General features: G+C 36.0%; 1 protein-coding gene across 1 annotated transcript; it reads left to right on the forward strand.

Moving 5' to 3' along the window:
• The first annotated feature begins 6,854 nt into the window (after positions 1 to 6,854).
• Positions 6,855 to 15,907, forward strand: LOC129274611 (3-oxoacyl-[acyl-carrier-protein] reductase FabG-like). The gene is made up of 9 exons (XM_054911391.2): positions 6,855 to 6,986; positions 9,323 to 9,462; positions 10,089 to 10,181; positions 10,850 to 10,988; positions 11,683 to 11,723; positions 12,142 to 12,211; positions 12,936 to 12,972; positions 13,349 to 13,397; positions 14,770 to 15,907. The coding sequence occupies exons 1-9, from the start codon at positions 6,947 to 6,949 to the stop codon at positions 14,929 to 14,931; spliced, it is 771 nt and encodes a 256-aa protein (XP_054767366.2). The 5' UTR covers positions 6,855 to 6,946; the 3' UTR covers positions 14,932 to 15,907.
• Positions 15,908 to 16,647: the final 740 nt, after the last annotated feature.

Raw genomic sequence — 16,647 nt, forward strand, 5'->3', positions numbered from 1 at the left:
AGTGTAGGTGCCTAGTCTTTCCCTTGTCGTGTCTTTGATATGAATATAAATCGCGCGCCCTCTTTAGGAGAAAATTGATATCCATGCCAACCAATTTTTATCTCCGTGAAATCTTCACTAAAGATCAAGAAAATATACATATTTTTTTAAAGAAACTTCAAGGAGAAGTCACGGAAGGATCTAAATGATTCGGTAAGTGTCATAGCAGAATGTGAAATACCAGATTATGCGTGATATTTTATGTGGGCAAAAGCCCAATCTATTTTCAATGTGTCGTGTGAATATGACTGATATTCCTTCGCACGCGAGACGATATGAACCCATGGGTGGGTGTCTGGAGAAAAAAATTATTTTTCTTATTTCAATAAAATATCACATTTTCTTTGTGAATTTGAAGAGAAATGACCTTCAGACTGACAGAAATGTAACATTTTTGAAAAAAATCAAATTATTGGCTGCAAAAAAGAAGAATTAAATTAGGTCAATTTTCAGCATTTCTCTGCCATAGTCATAGACTGTGTAGTTAAGAAATGGACACACACAAATCCAAATTTTTAGCTTCCGAGAGCTGTTATAAATTTATTTATAATTATAGTATGCCAAAAACTTGTCCATAAAGAGTCCAATAGGATTTTTTATGCTCTATCTGATGGTATGATTTTTATAAAGATTTGGAAACCAGATCACAATGAAAAAATGGCGTCAACGTGAAAAAAATTGTGCAAAACAGAAATTTCATTTTTCCATAGAAAACGCATGGAGAAATGAATCTCAACACACACAAAAATAAGGGTTTGCAATAATGTTGTAACCCGCACCCGTTGCGGTACGGGTTAACCTGCCGGTATGCCCCCGATCGCGGGTTGCGGGCCGGGCCGAGTTTATTCTCAAACCCGCAGACCGTCATGCAAAAAAAAGGGGAGAAGTAACGACGCATAATATTAATAAAAACATTAACAATGAAAATTGAGTTAGGATCATGTGCTTCTTACGTGGCGGATTCTTTTAGAGACGTAGATATTTCCTTTAAAAAAAATGCTGGCGTATTTTTGTCTTGTGAACAGTGGACAGGACTGAGACAGTTCGACATAAATACATCGAGTTGCTCTTTCGAAGAAGGAGCGCGCGCCAGTGCAGCGCAGCACAGTCTAGTAAAAAGCAATCGCATAGGCCAATGAAACTCGATGTTGAGTTTCCCGTCCCATTTTTTCCAGCTCATAATGAGGATTTCATTATTCATTATTTTCCAGAAGATGAAAGTTTGACCTTTTGTAACCTTTGAACGCACTTTTATTCTGTGGAACTGTCTTGAAGCCAGGGAGCAAATCAATCATTTTTTTTCGGGGGTTCCATTTTCATTTTTTTTTAATATTTCAGGGTCTCCATTTCTACCGTTTTGGAGGCTACTTTTTTCATTTCGGGGGCTCTTTTCAAATGCTACGTTTAGGGACAGTGATTTTCCGCGATCGCGGAAAACGGACGGAATTCACGGAAAGGGTGTTTTGAAACGGAAAGTGTCATTTCAAACGGAAAATCACGGAAAACATATTTTCCCTCAAAATACACAGAATAGCAACAGAAATTACTCCAAAATCACAACAAAATGAGAATATTAAATGGCCACAAAACCCCAGAAAACACAATCTCACTTCGCTACTTTCATGACAATTCACACATCGTGACTGCACTCGACATCAGCACACTTGATTGTACCCCGCACCGTACCCGTACCCTGCCGCCGGCGCCGGGTTGGGCTTCACATGCACACACATATCGTTCACTGCACGGTCGTGTGTTGCTGCCCTCTACGTTTGAAGATGTAACAGCACAATATCGTGGTCTTAAAATCCAAGATGGCGGATTGGCAAAAGCCGTTGACTGATGATAACGATGTCCAAAAAACCCCAAAATTATCGATGAAATATCATTTCACCGTGAAATAATGCTAATAATGTGAAAGGTGAGGATGTATGCATGCTAAATAGGGTTGGAAAAATATTTTATGCACCCGCATAGATCCGATTAGAACGGATTCTATTGCGTTGTTGGTACAGTAGCAGATACAAATTTTGACCAGTGCGAGTGTACGGTATTCAATGTGTAAACGGAATTGTCACTTTTCCGTGTGTACAAAGTCTATGGGGGAAACGGAATTTCCGTTTTCTGACATGCTGAAACGGAATTTGAGATTTTCTGAAACGGAAAAGGCAACTTTTTGAAACGGAAAATCACTGTCCCTATACGTTTTTGTATTTTGAGGAATCCCTGTTCACTTATTAAATTAATTATTACTTATTGTTTAATATTGCATGATTTTAAAGTTATTTTTTTCATGCTTAGAATCTTGGATGTGGGTGTGTTTGTGTGGGTGTGACTATGAGTTGAAGTTGGATATAAATGAATTCAATATCTAATTTCTACTCCATCTAATTCCAGTACTTGGCCATGTAATAAAGGCCCACAAACCCTAACTTTTCCTGATGTTCTTTGAAAACGCAGATCTCCACGAAAATTGCATTTCTCTATGGGGGAGTCTAAATTTGGTGAGAATGAACTCATTAATAACTTAAATATACATGACAATGAAGAAATCATCTAACTTTATTGGCAGTTTTGAATAATATTCCCGAAATATAAACTCTGTCTGAAACATAAAATCACCATCATTGAGGCCTTTACAGAGCGAATTGTCCCCCAGAGCTCTGGCAGAGAGACAGAGCTCAGACTGGCTAGCTAGTACAAGCGCCAATGCGTACGTGCGTGAGCCTCCCGTCGGCCTTGTAAAACAGATTGAGTTTTGTTTGATGATTTTTTTGTCTGATATGCCGTATGACAACTCACCAATGCGAGGTTACTAGACTATGGGATTTATTGAGGTAGCTCGACCAAACCCCGAGCGATGTTCGTGCAGGCTCCACTCCACTTCACTACCGCTACATCGGGTAGGTAGAGCGTAGTGTAGCAGAAGTGAAGTTGAGTGGAGCCTGCACGAACATTGCTCGAGGTGTGGTTGAGCATGCAGTGTCATTCCATTCACAAAAAAAAAACAAGAAAAGAATTACAGGTATTTAAATGATATACAAGTAATTGTGACTGAAAAGCTTATATTAATGTTTTATATCAGTTCTGAATCTAGATCTATGTCAAAATAGTAAAGTAATGAATTATTTTCAGAATTTGATTTTTAAACGCGGTCCAAATTTCATAACGCGGGCGGGCGACGGGAAACTGAACATCGAATTTGCTGGGCAGCCTGGGCTACATGTAGCTAGCGCGCGCTGAGCTGCGGCTCCGATCCGAGGAGTTAATTGCGCAATGCTTTCGATTACGAGATCAGAGCCGACCCATTTCGGGTACAAAGTAACCCCAAAAAAATTTTCTCTCCGGAATAAAAGGCGAATTTGCAAATTGTAAGTAAATTCACTCTAGCCTAGGCTAGGTTAGTAGTTGGCATATATTTTCGTGATTTGAGCCTGTATAGTGTGGGGATTGCAGAAATAATTTTCATTTTTCAAAGATAAATTTACTTGCGGGTTAAAACCCGACGGGTCAGCGGGTCCCGCTTGCAAATTATTGGATTATACGGGACGGTACGGTTCGGGTTTTCACTTGCGGGTTACAACATTAGTTTGCAATTTATCTCTAAATCCTTATTTAAAATGATCATATATTATGATATAAACTTGTCCTTACTGTCAAAAGAAACCCCTGAAATTTCCCTTTCCATACATGCCAAACACAAGTTAATAATAAATTAGTAGCCTGAACTTCCCCGAAAAAATGTGCCAAATAACTGCCATATTTTCCCCTAAATCAGCCTGTTTTAATTTTTATGCTGACTTTTCAGTGTGGCTTCGCGCTTCAGACACCCTATTATTATTAAGAGTCGAGCACCGAACAAACTGAAAAATCAACAATAGTCGACTACATTTCATGTAAAAAAGATTAATGTTCGATTTAATAAGTTCAATTTTGGGTGCAAGACATTGCGTAGACAGCTGGCAGCCGTCTGTTTCGAGGAGTTTTTTAACATTTTTTTTTTTATATTCTCCTCGTACACAGACGGCTTGCTAGCGTGCAGCCACCATTAGGGGACTTGCAATGCGAAATCCCCCCGTCGGGGCTCTTCAATTTTTGTCTTTAATGAATAAAAATTTTGAAAATTAACGCGACCAAAATGCAAATTAATATTCCCTCTTGGCATTAATTGCCCAAATACGGAGAAAAATAAAGTTAAAAGGAACAAAAACAGTGACTTACCTCGGCTGTCGCGCAAATTCACTTCCCCGTTTTATCCGATCTTAAGTACATAAACATATGGCCATTGAGTCCCCTGTACAGATCGCGCTAGAACTTCGGTCTCTGTATTTGGTGAGTGAAGCCAACGGAGTTCAGCTGAACAACCAACATAACAGAGACTGAAGCTTTTGGTCTAGACATTGCGCTGCACTGGACCCCCTTCATTCAACACGGACTCGTGGTATTCCTATTGGATATATGCGTCGAAGAATTGCGTGTGCCGGTCATAACAATGGCTTCTTGGCCGAGTCTTTGTGGCGAGGACCTCTACTATCACATAAACACTCATCATGCTAGCTTACCTAATTCAGAATTTACGCCAACGTATGATCTAGGCAACCACAGAATAGCAGAAACAATCATCAAAACACATTTAAACTTGGGAACGGTGTATTTTCAGATCCATCTCGGCATCGTCAACGAAAATCACAAGTTGATGGTGTGATGCTGTGTTGGTCGAAATGATCGAATCCAGCTCTCAGTCTCTTAATTTCACGTACTATCAATATGAAATGTCACGTACTGACTCAATCAGTATACGAAAAATACAACATATGGCTAAAAAGTACGAATTCAATGGGATTTGGTGTGCCCTCTACGAGAAAAAAAAACAGCCCGAAAAAAGGGCGTGATCAATCGAGATTAGTCCAATATTTTGTATTAATTCATATATCTTTTTTTTTACCTTTTTGTTTTGAAATGAATAGACTTCTGACAAACCATTGATTTGAATCTAAATATGATCGCTTTAGTCTGATCAAATGTCAGGTCACCGTGGACACCCGGCAAAAAAGGGGGGGGGGGGTGATGGCCAGGGGTTTGGACTTATTTCGTGGGGCGCCGCGGGCGGAGGGAGGGGGAATCATTACTATAATTATTTCCCAGATATGGGGTGCAGACTGTGAACATTCTGACCCATATTTAGGGGAGTTTCAGTCTTGGAAAGCCATTTCTCGGAAAAGCGGAGATCCATTCACATGAGTCGAATCCCCCGGGGGGGGGGGGGGGCACTCAGTATATAATGCATAGTGGGTATGTGCCGCGGAGGGGACCCCCATTTTTACACTCAAATTTCCGTTCCAAGGCATAGCATTTTTGTCTTATTGAGAAAAAGAACAAAGAAAGCCGCTCCAAAGCATAGCATTTTCTTATCAAGAAAAAAGAAGAAAGAAATCAGCTCCAAAGCTTCGCATATTTTTCGCTACGCCGTTCCGATCGCATTGATCTCAGTGAATTTAGGCATATATTAAGGCCAATTGAAATAATAATCAAGGCACGTAATTCATTTTGGGGATATGCTTACTACCCAATTAAAGTATTCTTTTAATGGGCTCATGCATCCATTGCCATGTTTATAGATTTCTTTTTTATTTTTTATTTTTGCTTCTTTTTGTCAAAACCCTTTTTGGGTCACGGTGGTCGCATGTTACCCCCCCCCCCCCCACCGCCCCCCATTTCTGGGTTGCAGTTTCTTGGCGAATATGTGGGTTAGTGTTCGTGTTTGATTTGATATCAATTATTGGGTCCATTTTAAATGAAATGGTGTTTACATTGTTTAACAGCCCTCCTGGGTTGAAAAAAAGGCATAGATAAAAAGTGGAAGTACCAAAATACTGAATTACTCTTTTTGAAGGGTTTGCGCAAGAAAGAATGCAATTCTTTTCTTATTTACCAAAAAACGAGGGTGGGTCAAACAAAGGTGTACTACAGGATAGTAGTGTGTAACATCTATCCTAAAATTTGGGAACATACAATTATGCTGACCAATTATTTCCCTTAACCCCCCTCCCCCGCCCCTCCTGCCCCATCCCACCGGCTCTTAGCCTCTGGATTTGCACCGGCCCGGATGTTTGAATATTACAATTTTCCTATAAAGAAATATGAATGGATTTATTTACGACACAACCATTCAATTGTTTTAGAATCAGCCTTAGTCGTTTTCCTGATGTTTTAAAAAATCAATAGCTTGTAATATTCAAGAAATTACTGACTTTTACTTTTTTCCTTTCAAAAAAAGGAAAACAACAAACAGAAGAATTTGAAGAAAAATCCTACTTGTAAAATAGTCTCACTATTGCCTTTAATCATTTTTAAAGGCAATTAAAGACATTGTGAAAGTTTGAAAAATATACATAAACGTATCATTTTATTCATATATATCGTTATTATCATTATTATTATTGTTGTTGTTATTATTATTATTATCATTATTATTTTATTGTTATTATTATTATTATTATTATTATGTTATCATTACTATTATCATTATCACCATTATCATCATTATCATCATCATCATCATTATCATCAACATCATCCTCATCACCACCATCATTTAAATTCGAGTATTGTTTTAGAGAGTATTATAGCTTCAAGATTATGTTCCGACCTTTGAAGAGAGACAATGTATCAATTTGAAATTGAAATAAATAGTGTATAAATATCAGTTAGGGTCTAAAAATCCACCATCACATTGGGATATAATCTATCGCCCGTTCTACCAGCATATTCTACTCAGGAGAAGCGTGGAGAACTATACCACCAGCCTCATTTGGTAAATTGGATACTAAATGAGTGGTTGGCTATCGATCATTCCAATACTCACTCTCTTCTGTGGAATGTGGTGGACTTATTCGGAAGGATAATAATGAATGTGAACTTGCAAGGGAAAACCGCAGTCGTTGTGGGTAAGATATCTCTTTTCCTTTCACCCATGTATCCTTCGATTTAACTCGAGTTAAAAAACAAAACAACGACAACGTCAAAAAAGAAAACATATTTCGGTCGTGTTATTTCAATTCTTTATATTTGTATTATTTCACATATCAAAATAAGCAGGAATACCTTTTATCAGCCAAAAGGCTCAACAGGATTAAACTAAAGAGAGAATTATATACCTGAATATTTGAATATAGGGAAGGAATCCTTAAAATTCTAGTTATTCCACCCTTTGTAGTGAATAATGTTATATAATTACCTTTTATCAATGGACAATACATGCATTTGTTTCATAAAATTATGTTTTTGGAATACGGTGTGAATTTCTTAATAAAGTGACGATAACAATGTTTACTAGTTTTTGTTCTTTATGATGCCTTTTATTCTGTCTTCTTGTTATGATCAACATGATCAATCAAAGCCGAAATAAATGAAATGGTCTCAAAATAACTCGGCCTATTTAAAAAAAATAATAATGTCTGGCATAACCACTTCAGGAGATTTGCCCATACCGCCCACGAAACGCCACTCCAATCTAAAGAAAAATGACGTTATGCCTATACAAACAAACTACTCTTTGGAATGAAAGAAGAAAAAAAAGTTGGCAAGAGTAGAAAAATAAGTCAATCAGTGTTTTATGCCAAGTGCACTGTTTGGCAAAATCTTTGCGCGAAAAAAAAGTAAAGTCTAATCTTTAATGACAGGGAATTCGTTTGTATGATTTATGTTTTCTAAAGAATCTACCGTTAATCACACTAAATGTTTTCAATAACAAGGACGGTTTCCAAATAAATATGTCATTTATAATTTGTAATTTCTTTTAAATCACAACTTGACTCGATCAGAAATTTTAAATCATGCAAAGCCCATGTTTCACAATTTTTTTTTTATAATTAAACTACTATAATTATGATTATGCTACTGCTCTATACTACTACTACTACTACTACTACTACTACTACTACTACTACTACTACTACTACTACTACTACTACTACTACTACTACTACTACTACTACTACTACTACTACTACTACTACTACTACTACTACTACTACTACTACTACTACTACTACTACTACTACTACTACTACTACTATACTACTGCTACTACCACTACCACCACCACCACCACCACCACTACTACTACTACTACTACTATTACTACTACTACTACTACTACTACTACTATACTACTACTACTACTACCACTAATTACTACCACTTCTCCTATATACCATTACTCTACTACTTCAGTTTTGTATTTACTATCGTGTTAACTCATGTTAGTAAAAAGAAATGATGATACCAATGCACAACCAGCCACCTCCTCCTCTCTTTCCTTCTTTCTTCGTCGCCCCCTCTCTATCTCTAGCTCTTCAACGGTTTTTTTTGGGGGGTGGGGTGGGGGATGAGGGGCAATATAACTGAAAAATAAGGCATATTGGACGATGCCGCTTTCAAGATGAAAGGAGTACTCTCTTATGAAATTAATAGAGTAAAATTCACCGACCAAAATGCTGAAATTTTCACCAAAATCTGAAAACAAAAAACGAAGTTATTGAATTCTAAAGTTTAGCAATATTTTGTGATAAGCATGTCGTCATGGATATTCATCACGTGGACTCAGTAGTGTACGCAGGATTTTTTTAAAGGGGGGGGGGGTTCGAGTTGAATAAAAAATAAATAAAAAAGGTTTTAAAAATCTGAATGGGGGGGGGGGGGCTGAACCCGTGCAGCCCCCCCCCCCCCATGTACGCGAGTGCGTGGATGAATGATGTTACCTCTCCACTTTCCCTTTTTTATGTTTCTTACATGAAATCAGAATAATTTCATATTTTCATGCGTGACTATAAAAATTCTACCCCTCATCTGAGGATAAAATTATTTGCACAAATTAGTATGTAATGCATCAAATCAGTTTTCAATCCAATATTTTCAGTTCTTGGTCGACAAAAAGTCAATAAACTTAATTTCATATAATAAGATACAAAGTATTATTTATTACAAATTGGGGATTTGAACTGTCTCAACGAAATAATACAAATCTTTAATGTCATTACCCTGTTCGGATTTCTTTTCCAATTTTGATCAAATTTTCAGTGTTTTGTTTGCCTGATTTTACTTTATCTTTTCAAACCATACTATTTTCAGCATGGAGTACCCCTTTAAGAAATTAAGAAATTAAGAAATAGGCGATGAAAGGAAAGTTACGATGTTGCTTCCACGGAATACCCTTATCAATATCATTTTATTCATTCTTGACAAGTCAATCGTTCATGGAAATCAATTCTGGTCATTTCAGGCGTAGAGGGCGGCCTAGGTAAAGCGGTGGCCGTTCACTTTGCTTCACATGGATGCTCAGTGGCTGTTCTTGGGAAGAACCAGGAAAAGTTTGATGAAATTACCCGGGAATGTATCAGACATGGACTGGATTCGAAACAGGTTTGATGTACTCTCTTTGGCTATAGAGTCCTTAAAATTATAAATATACAGGCCTAACTTAAGAAAATAAAACAGAAATGAAAAAACCCATCAAATTAAGGCCTTTAGAGGAATTGGTGTAATTAGTCATAGAGTTGAGGGTGCTGAAGTATAACTGACAGAGAAATGGGCATGGTGATAGAAATAGGGTAAATTAAAAACTTGTTGCGAGCAAGGGTGGTTTTTTTTCTTTATAATTAAATCATAAAATATCACAATAAGATATCTTTAAATCAAATTTAGATAAAAAATAAATGGAAAATACCCCCCCCCCCCACCTTGCATGGCCATGTATCAAATGAAAATACGCCTATTATGTTGACATAGGTTTGCATACACTCTAAGACATAAAAGGGGTTAATCACCTTTTAATAAGGATGGAAAACGCCATTACTCCTTTTCCCACCACTTTTTACTTTTGTATTTTCAGAGTGTAGACTCAATTACCACGGTTTGATTAATTATTATACTTTTAGTTTTAATGTAAATACATGTATATATTTGTTAGTTTGTCCTACTGTGAAATAATTAGAAGTTTACATTATTATTTTGAAAGGTAGAGCAATCCTGAATCAATTTTGTTACAGGTCTTGGCAGTCGAGTGTAATCTACAAGTAGACTCCGATGTTGAGAATGCACTTTCTCAGGTTTCGGACAAATTGGGACCACTGCACATACTGGTAAGTTTACTTTTGTTTGGTAGAGAATTAACGTTTAAAGGCCTCATCAGACTTTGATTTTAAGTTTCGGAATGCCAGCTTACCTGTTTTATTACTGTCCAACACGAGTCATTCCATATTGCCCCAAATGGCCCAATCTGCCACAGAACTTCATAGATAGTTATTAATGTTGAAAAATAAATGACCTATAATAATAATAATGCTTCCCTTTTCAAGAACTCAAATAATTTCTCTCTAATCGTATTGCAGTGTAAAAATTTCGACTTCATAATTATGTGTTGCATATAATGTGTTCTTTTGATTGTGTTATGTATATATGTATTGTTCAGGGCCCTGGTTGACAACAGTGTCTTAACAACTGAACAGGCTACCCTGGGTAAAGAAGACAAATAAAATAAAATGAAATAAAATAAATGAATAAATAAATCATCATTTAATTGAAATTATTTATACATGATAGTATATGGTCAGTAAACCTTTTTCATCATAACCTCCTGATGCTGCAGAGTTAAAAAGAAATGGCAAATATAAAATTGTAAATAATTATGGTCAAATAAAAGTATTGCGATTTCTGGGATAAAGGGAAAAAATGGAGAAAAAAATACAGAAATAGCTGACATTTTCTTCGTTTGTACGACTCGACCCGTCCCAATCAATCCGAACTCCAGGTGAACTGTGCAGTTGAAATATCTTATGGACGATTATCTGAGTTGGCGCCCTCCGCGGTCATTGATGCGATGCAAGTCAATACCATGACCACTGCCATGGCAACGAAAGCAGCAGTATCATACTTGGAGAAAACGGAGGGTAAACAAATTATATTGCTGTATAATCTAAATAGATGTGCATTGCTCACGATTTTTTGTAGTCATTAAAATTACGATCACTGTAATTCGCCGTTCTCCTTGTTACCATCTAAAAAGAAAGAAAGAAAAAAAGAATCACGATCCCTCCAATCACTATAATCAGAGTATCACTATCAGCAACACATCATTGGAAAATCTTAATCATCGAAACCACCACCATCACCATCATCATTATCATTATCAGGCATCATCATCGATATCATAATCATAATCATCATCATCATAATCATCATCATCATCTCATCATCATCCTCATCATCATCATCACCACCACCACCACCACCACCACCACCACCACCACCATCATAATCATTATTACCATCACAATCATGATCATTACGACCACCCCCATCACCACCACCGCCGCCGCAGCCGCCACTATCACCATCGACGTCATCATAAATGAGAATTAATATTGGATATACTAAATAATCAATTATATTCATTCTAATCAGATAGATAATTGTGAATTCGTGGAGATTGAATATAGCACAAGTTTACAAACATGGATATAATTTGGAGACTTTCAACTTCAGAATCCGTAATCACCTGATATATAATGCACGGACTCCCTGCTTGAATATTCCACCTCTTTTGTCCAACCGAACCCAATATCATAATTGTTTCCAATACAGGAGTGGTCATCAATATTTCATGCAGTTGTGCACATCGCATGGTAAGTGAAACAGACAGTTTCTTGTACAGAGAGATAAGGCAGGGGTAGAAAAAGAGAAAGAGAGAGAGAGAGGGGGGGGGGGGGGAGTAAAAAGTGACAGAGCGTGAGAGGAACAAGTGGGAGAGTGAAATCAAGGGAGATGGGGGCGGGGGTTGGGTGAATACTTATTTTTGGATCGTTTGATTTTGATTTTTAGATATTTTCTTTTTTAAGTGGCACAATTTATTTTGAGAATAAGTCTGCAAAAAAGATATTTCCCCATGTCTATTTTTTAATAAAACATCAATTATTCACCTGACCACAACATTTCAAAACATAAGAGGGCTATACAGGCGGGGGTGAGTGGTTGACTTGCATACAAGTTGCATAGATTTACGTCATGATAATTAACACTCACTAATTGATTCCTATAAAACAGTCACCGAGTCTAATAGCCTTTGGTATGGCCGTGTCTTCTATTAACTACTTCACACAGTCAACAGCTCTAGGTAAGTATTCAAATTTAAAACAGGGCATGTAGTATTCTAAAGTTTGTATAGCAGTGTTTTAAAGTTTGCAGATCAAAATGTGGCATTCCACAGATGACCCGTTTTTTTGCTTTTACGGAGAGAAGCGGGAGGGGGGGGGGGAGGGTGGATTTGTAAGAACATTGTCATTTTATAAAAAAAAATGACAAATTTGATAAATCTTGATGCTGTGAAGAACCAGAAAATGGGAAAAACATATTTTTATATCAATCAATTAAATTTGTTCATAATCCATATAAAAATAACAAAGTTCGATTTCCTTTTTTCAGGACACTCAAGCTTCTATAAATTTATATATTGCTATTTTTAATCAAATTTTAACTGGTTTCAGCTATGAATTTGATATAAAATTACTTAGGTATAACTTTATTTAACAAATACACTTCTATAAAAATATTATTTTCATTTACAATGAAATATAGATCATAAAAATTTATGGAGTTCTATTGAATTTGTGATAGGTGTATATACTTTATTATGTATATGTGTATAAGAAATGCAGCAAGCGAAGGAAAAAAAAACTTTAAAAAATCAACACTTCTTGTTCCTTGATGGATTTCAACGAACCTTAATTCATTGGTAGTTCCGTGTTCTCTCATGTTCCGATTTCTTCAAAACCATCTTGACGTCAGAATGGACCCCCTTTATCACGTTTATGTACATCCTATTTTTCTTATTTTTATAGAACTTGCTCCGAAGGGAGTACGTGTCAATGCTGTAAGGTAAGTGATATTCTATTTAAAAAAATGTAGATGGAAATAGAATAATGAAGAAAGATAGTGGATTCATGATAAAGACTGCACAGAAAAGGGGGAGAGGGCAGAAAATTGAGAGAGAAAGAGAAGGGGGGGGGGGTGATGGATAGATTGATTGGTTGTAGCGGAAAACTAATATCAGATGAGAACTTTTCATAATCATGAATAAGATAGTATGTACGCAACGTTCTCTTATTAAGCTATAAAAACATTTTCTTTGGCTTGGCATGCATAAAATACATTCTTTGCTTTCTTTTCACGATGCATTGAACGTAATATTTAGTTGCAGTGCATTATTTTAACGTAAACGAAATATCTTTGTGACACATTTTTACTTTTACAGTCCGTCATTTAATGTTTTTGAGAGTCTTTTGGAGCCTCCGCCAAATGAGGTAAGAACTACCGTCTTGTCAATCTATTCTAATTACAAATACATAATATTATGTATAGGCTATAATATACATGGGCGGAAATCCCAGGGGGTCAGGGGGGACGTGTCCCCCCTACTCAAAATAGTAGGGGGGACACAATATCAAATGTCCCCCTACTGTTTTTGGTCTTTTATGATGGTAAGAAATACATCATTCAAAATCGAAATAAAACATGTATTTTTGGACGAGATGGCCTTACTTTTAGGATGATAACCTTTTTTTTTCTTTTTTTACTTGTCAAATTTTCCAGCCCCTTGTCCCCCTACCTTTTGGGAAAGATTTCAGCCCCTGCTAATATAGACAGAATGATAATCATTTTGAAAAAACAACAACGAATCTTGGTGATTTTGTAATTATTATATGTCCATGAAGAAAGTGACAAAAACACACATTAATGAATAAAACGACCACAATTGATTTATTTTTTTTTCTTTAAAAATTTAATAATTCATTTCATTTCTCAACTCTTCTATCTGTTCTATTTCAGTGGTTTTAAACACATCTATTTCTCAAGGAAACGGGGGTAGCATAAATACAAAAATATAACTTACACCCACTATTCAAATATTTGTCCCAAAGTGAAAAACATCATATTTTTCATAGTCCCAAAGTGAATACAGGAAATATTTAATCTGTCAACTGCCATGGCAAAAACGTAAACAATATACATTTTGCCTTACAAAACTGATAGTGCTCAATTTTGCAGAAATCTCTATAGACATAATCTGGAATCATGGGTTTATCATCTTCAACAATTGGAATTGCCATTTCATTGGCAATGAAGCACGAATTAAATAGTAAAAACGCCATTTGATTTTTATTTAAACACAACGTTGTTTACTATTACCTCGGTCACATTTGCTCTACGGCGGCCGTACGGCGAGTCGAAAACAGCCGTTTTATTTTTATTTTTTAATAATAGCTACATATAAGAGGTTCGAATAAAAATGAATAAAACGCCAGGTTTCTACTCGCCGTACGGCCGCTATAGAGCAAATGTGACTGAGGTATGTATGAACCTTTACAGTAGTTATTCAATCAGTTTAAACAAGGGTATGAATGTGTGAGTGTTTAAAATATTAAACAACAAAGTATAATTTTAAATATTCAATTCTCAATAATTCTAAGCACGGTTCTTAAACGGTTAAACAACTATTGTGAGATTCAACAGCATTGCAGAAGCGGGGGGGGGGGCATTTCCAGCCCGTGCGCCACTTTTGATATTCGAATATTCAAACGATTTGATTATAGTATCCGCAACTATTCGAATACATGTTATATGACTATTCGAGTATTATGCCTTATCGATTCTCTTTACTATTCATTTCAACAGATATACGAGGAACCGCGGCAGGCACCACTCAATCACCCTCCCCCTACTATTGATGACGTGCTGAAAACCATCAGCTTTCTCGTATCTGACGAGAGTCGATTCATAACAGGCGAGATTATCTGTGTGGATAATGGTCTTCATACCGCCAAGTTGCCGATCTAGAGATGAATTAAAATTCAGATATCAAGCTAAATTATATTATGAAGCATTAACACCATCAACAAAATATGTTAAAATGATATAGGCACGGTAGCACAAGTTCCATGTTTTGTTGGATCATTGCAGAAACAAATTAAATAGCATTTCCATGTTTAATAATTTGGAAAGTTGTCAATCAGATAAGGAGAAGAAATGAATACAAACTGATTTTTAATTGTTTTTTTTTGTCATGAATATTGGTCAGGTTCCATGAAATATGCTCCGATGGAAAATCTGCACAGAAAGCCAAACATAAAATCTAACATCCAAAATCAAATAAACCATAATCCTTATCTTTACATTATTCTGAACCAAAAAAAAAACTGTATTACAATCCTATCAAACTCTAACCCTGTGCCTTCTGAGATATAAAGACTGGAGCAAACGTTCCAGGAGCAAATATCGTATCACCATTTGACATGGCAACAGTCCATATAAATATAATCATATTATTGTACGACTGGACTTAAACCAGAGTTAACTTATGACAAGACCTACCGATGTGTAGTACAACAAAATGAAATATAAAAGGAAAATATCGTTGAATTTCTATTGTGGAAACCGCCTCTGTAAATTATTGATGGATAGAGAATTTTGAAATAACTTGAATAAAGCTATTGAAATTTGCCAGTTGGGGCACAACATCATCTTAAAATATTTCATTGCATTATTTCATAGATCAAAAGTTTATAAATATATTCTTCCTTCATTTGCACATACAAATATTGCACTCAGACAGAAGAGATCATTACCATATGCACTTTGAAGAATATAAGATATTAAACTAGTTTTCAAGATACGTCAACTATAAATTTCTGTAACTTGCAAATAATATATTTCAGATCAGAATTCGGGAAGAGAATATTCTCAAGAACATGATGAATCACTATATTTAGTTACATTTTATGTTAAATTTCAGAATAAAATCACATAAATAATACTATGTATGGCCTCTTTATTTTCATTTTTTTTAAAGAAAAAAAAAATCGTCTCTGAATACAAGGGTTTTTAACGTTTTAATCTTGTTTTAAATGTTGAGTCACCATGCACAACTCAAGCAGTAGTGCATGCATAAATCATTATCAATATCATTGTTATAATAATATAACTATCATGACTATCTATGAAGAAGCAATTTTAAAAGGATGGCGGAGGCGTACCTGTTTTATCATTAACTTTTATTACAAGGTATATTATTATCATGTTTCTAATCAACTTAGAGAAAATTTAGAATAATCAAATGGTGTTGAATTCAACTGAATAATTTTAGTTAAGTTTACAATTATAGAACCCACCTTTCATAGTTCATACTCACCATCGCTTTGATAAGAACGAAAACAAAATGCAATGATCCCATTACAAAAAGTGCAGCGATTGCTCTTATAGGCCTACAATGAAATTTTACGATGGATTGCATATTTGGCCAATGCAAGCAGTCCCATGATCAATCATTATTATCATTACTTTTATTTATTACTATCATTATGTGGAGCGTTGTGGCCCAGTGGATTAGTCTTCGGACTTTGAAACAGAGGGTCGTGGGTTCGAATCCCAGCCATGGCGTAATTTCCTTCGGCAAGAAATGTATCCACATTGTGCTGCACTCGACCCAGGTGAGGTGAATGGGTACCCGGTAGGATTTATTCCTTGAATGCTTTAGCGCCTATATGGCCGCTCAGC

This window comes from Lytechinus pictus, chromosome 13 (assembly GCF_037042905.1).
Source record: "Lytechinus pictus isolate F3 Inbred chromosome 13, Lp3.0, whole genome shotgun sequence".
NCBI lineage: Eukaryota > Metazoa > Echinodermata > Echinoidea > Temnopleuroida > Toxopneustidae > Lytechinus > Lytechinus pictus.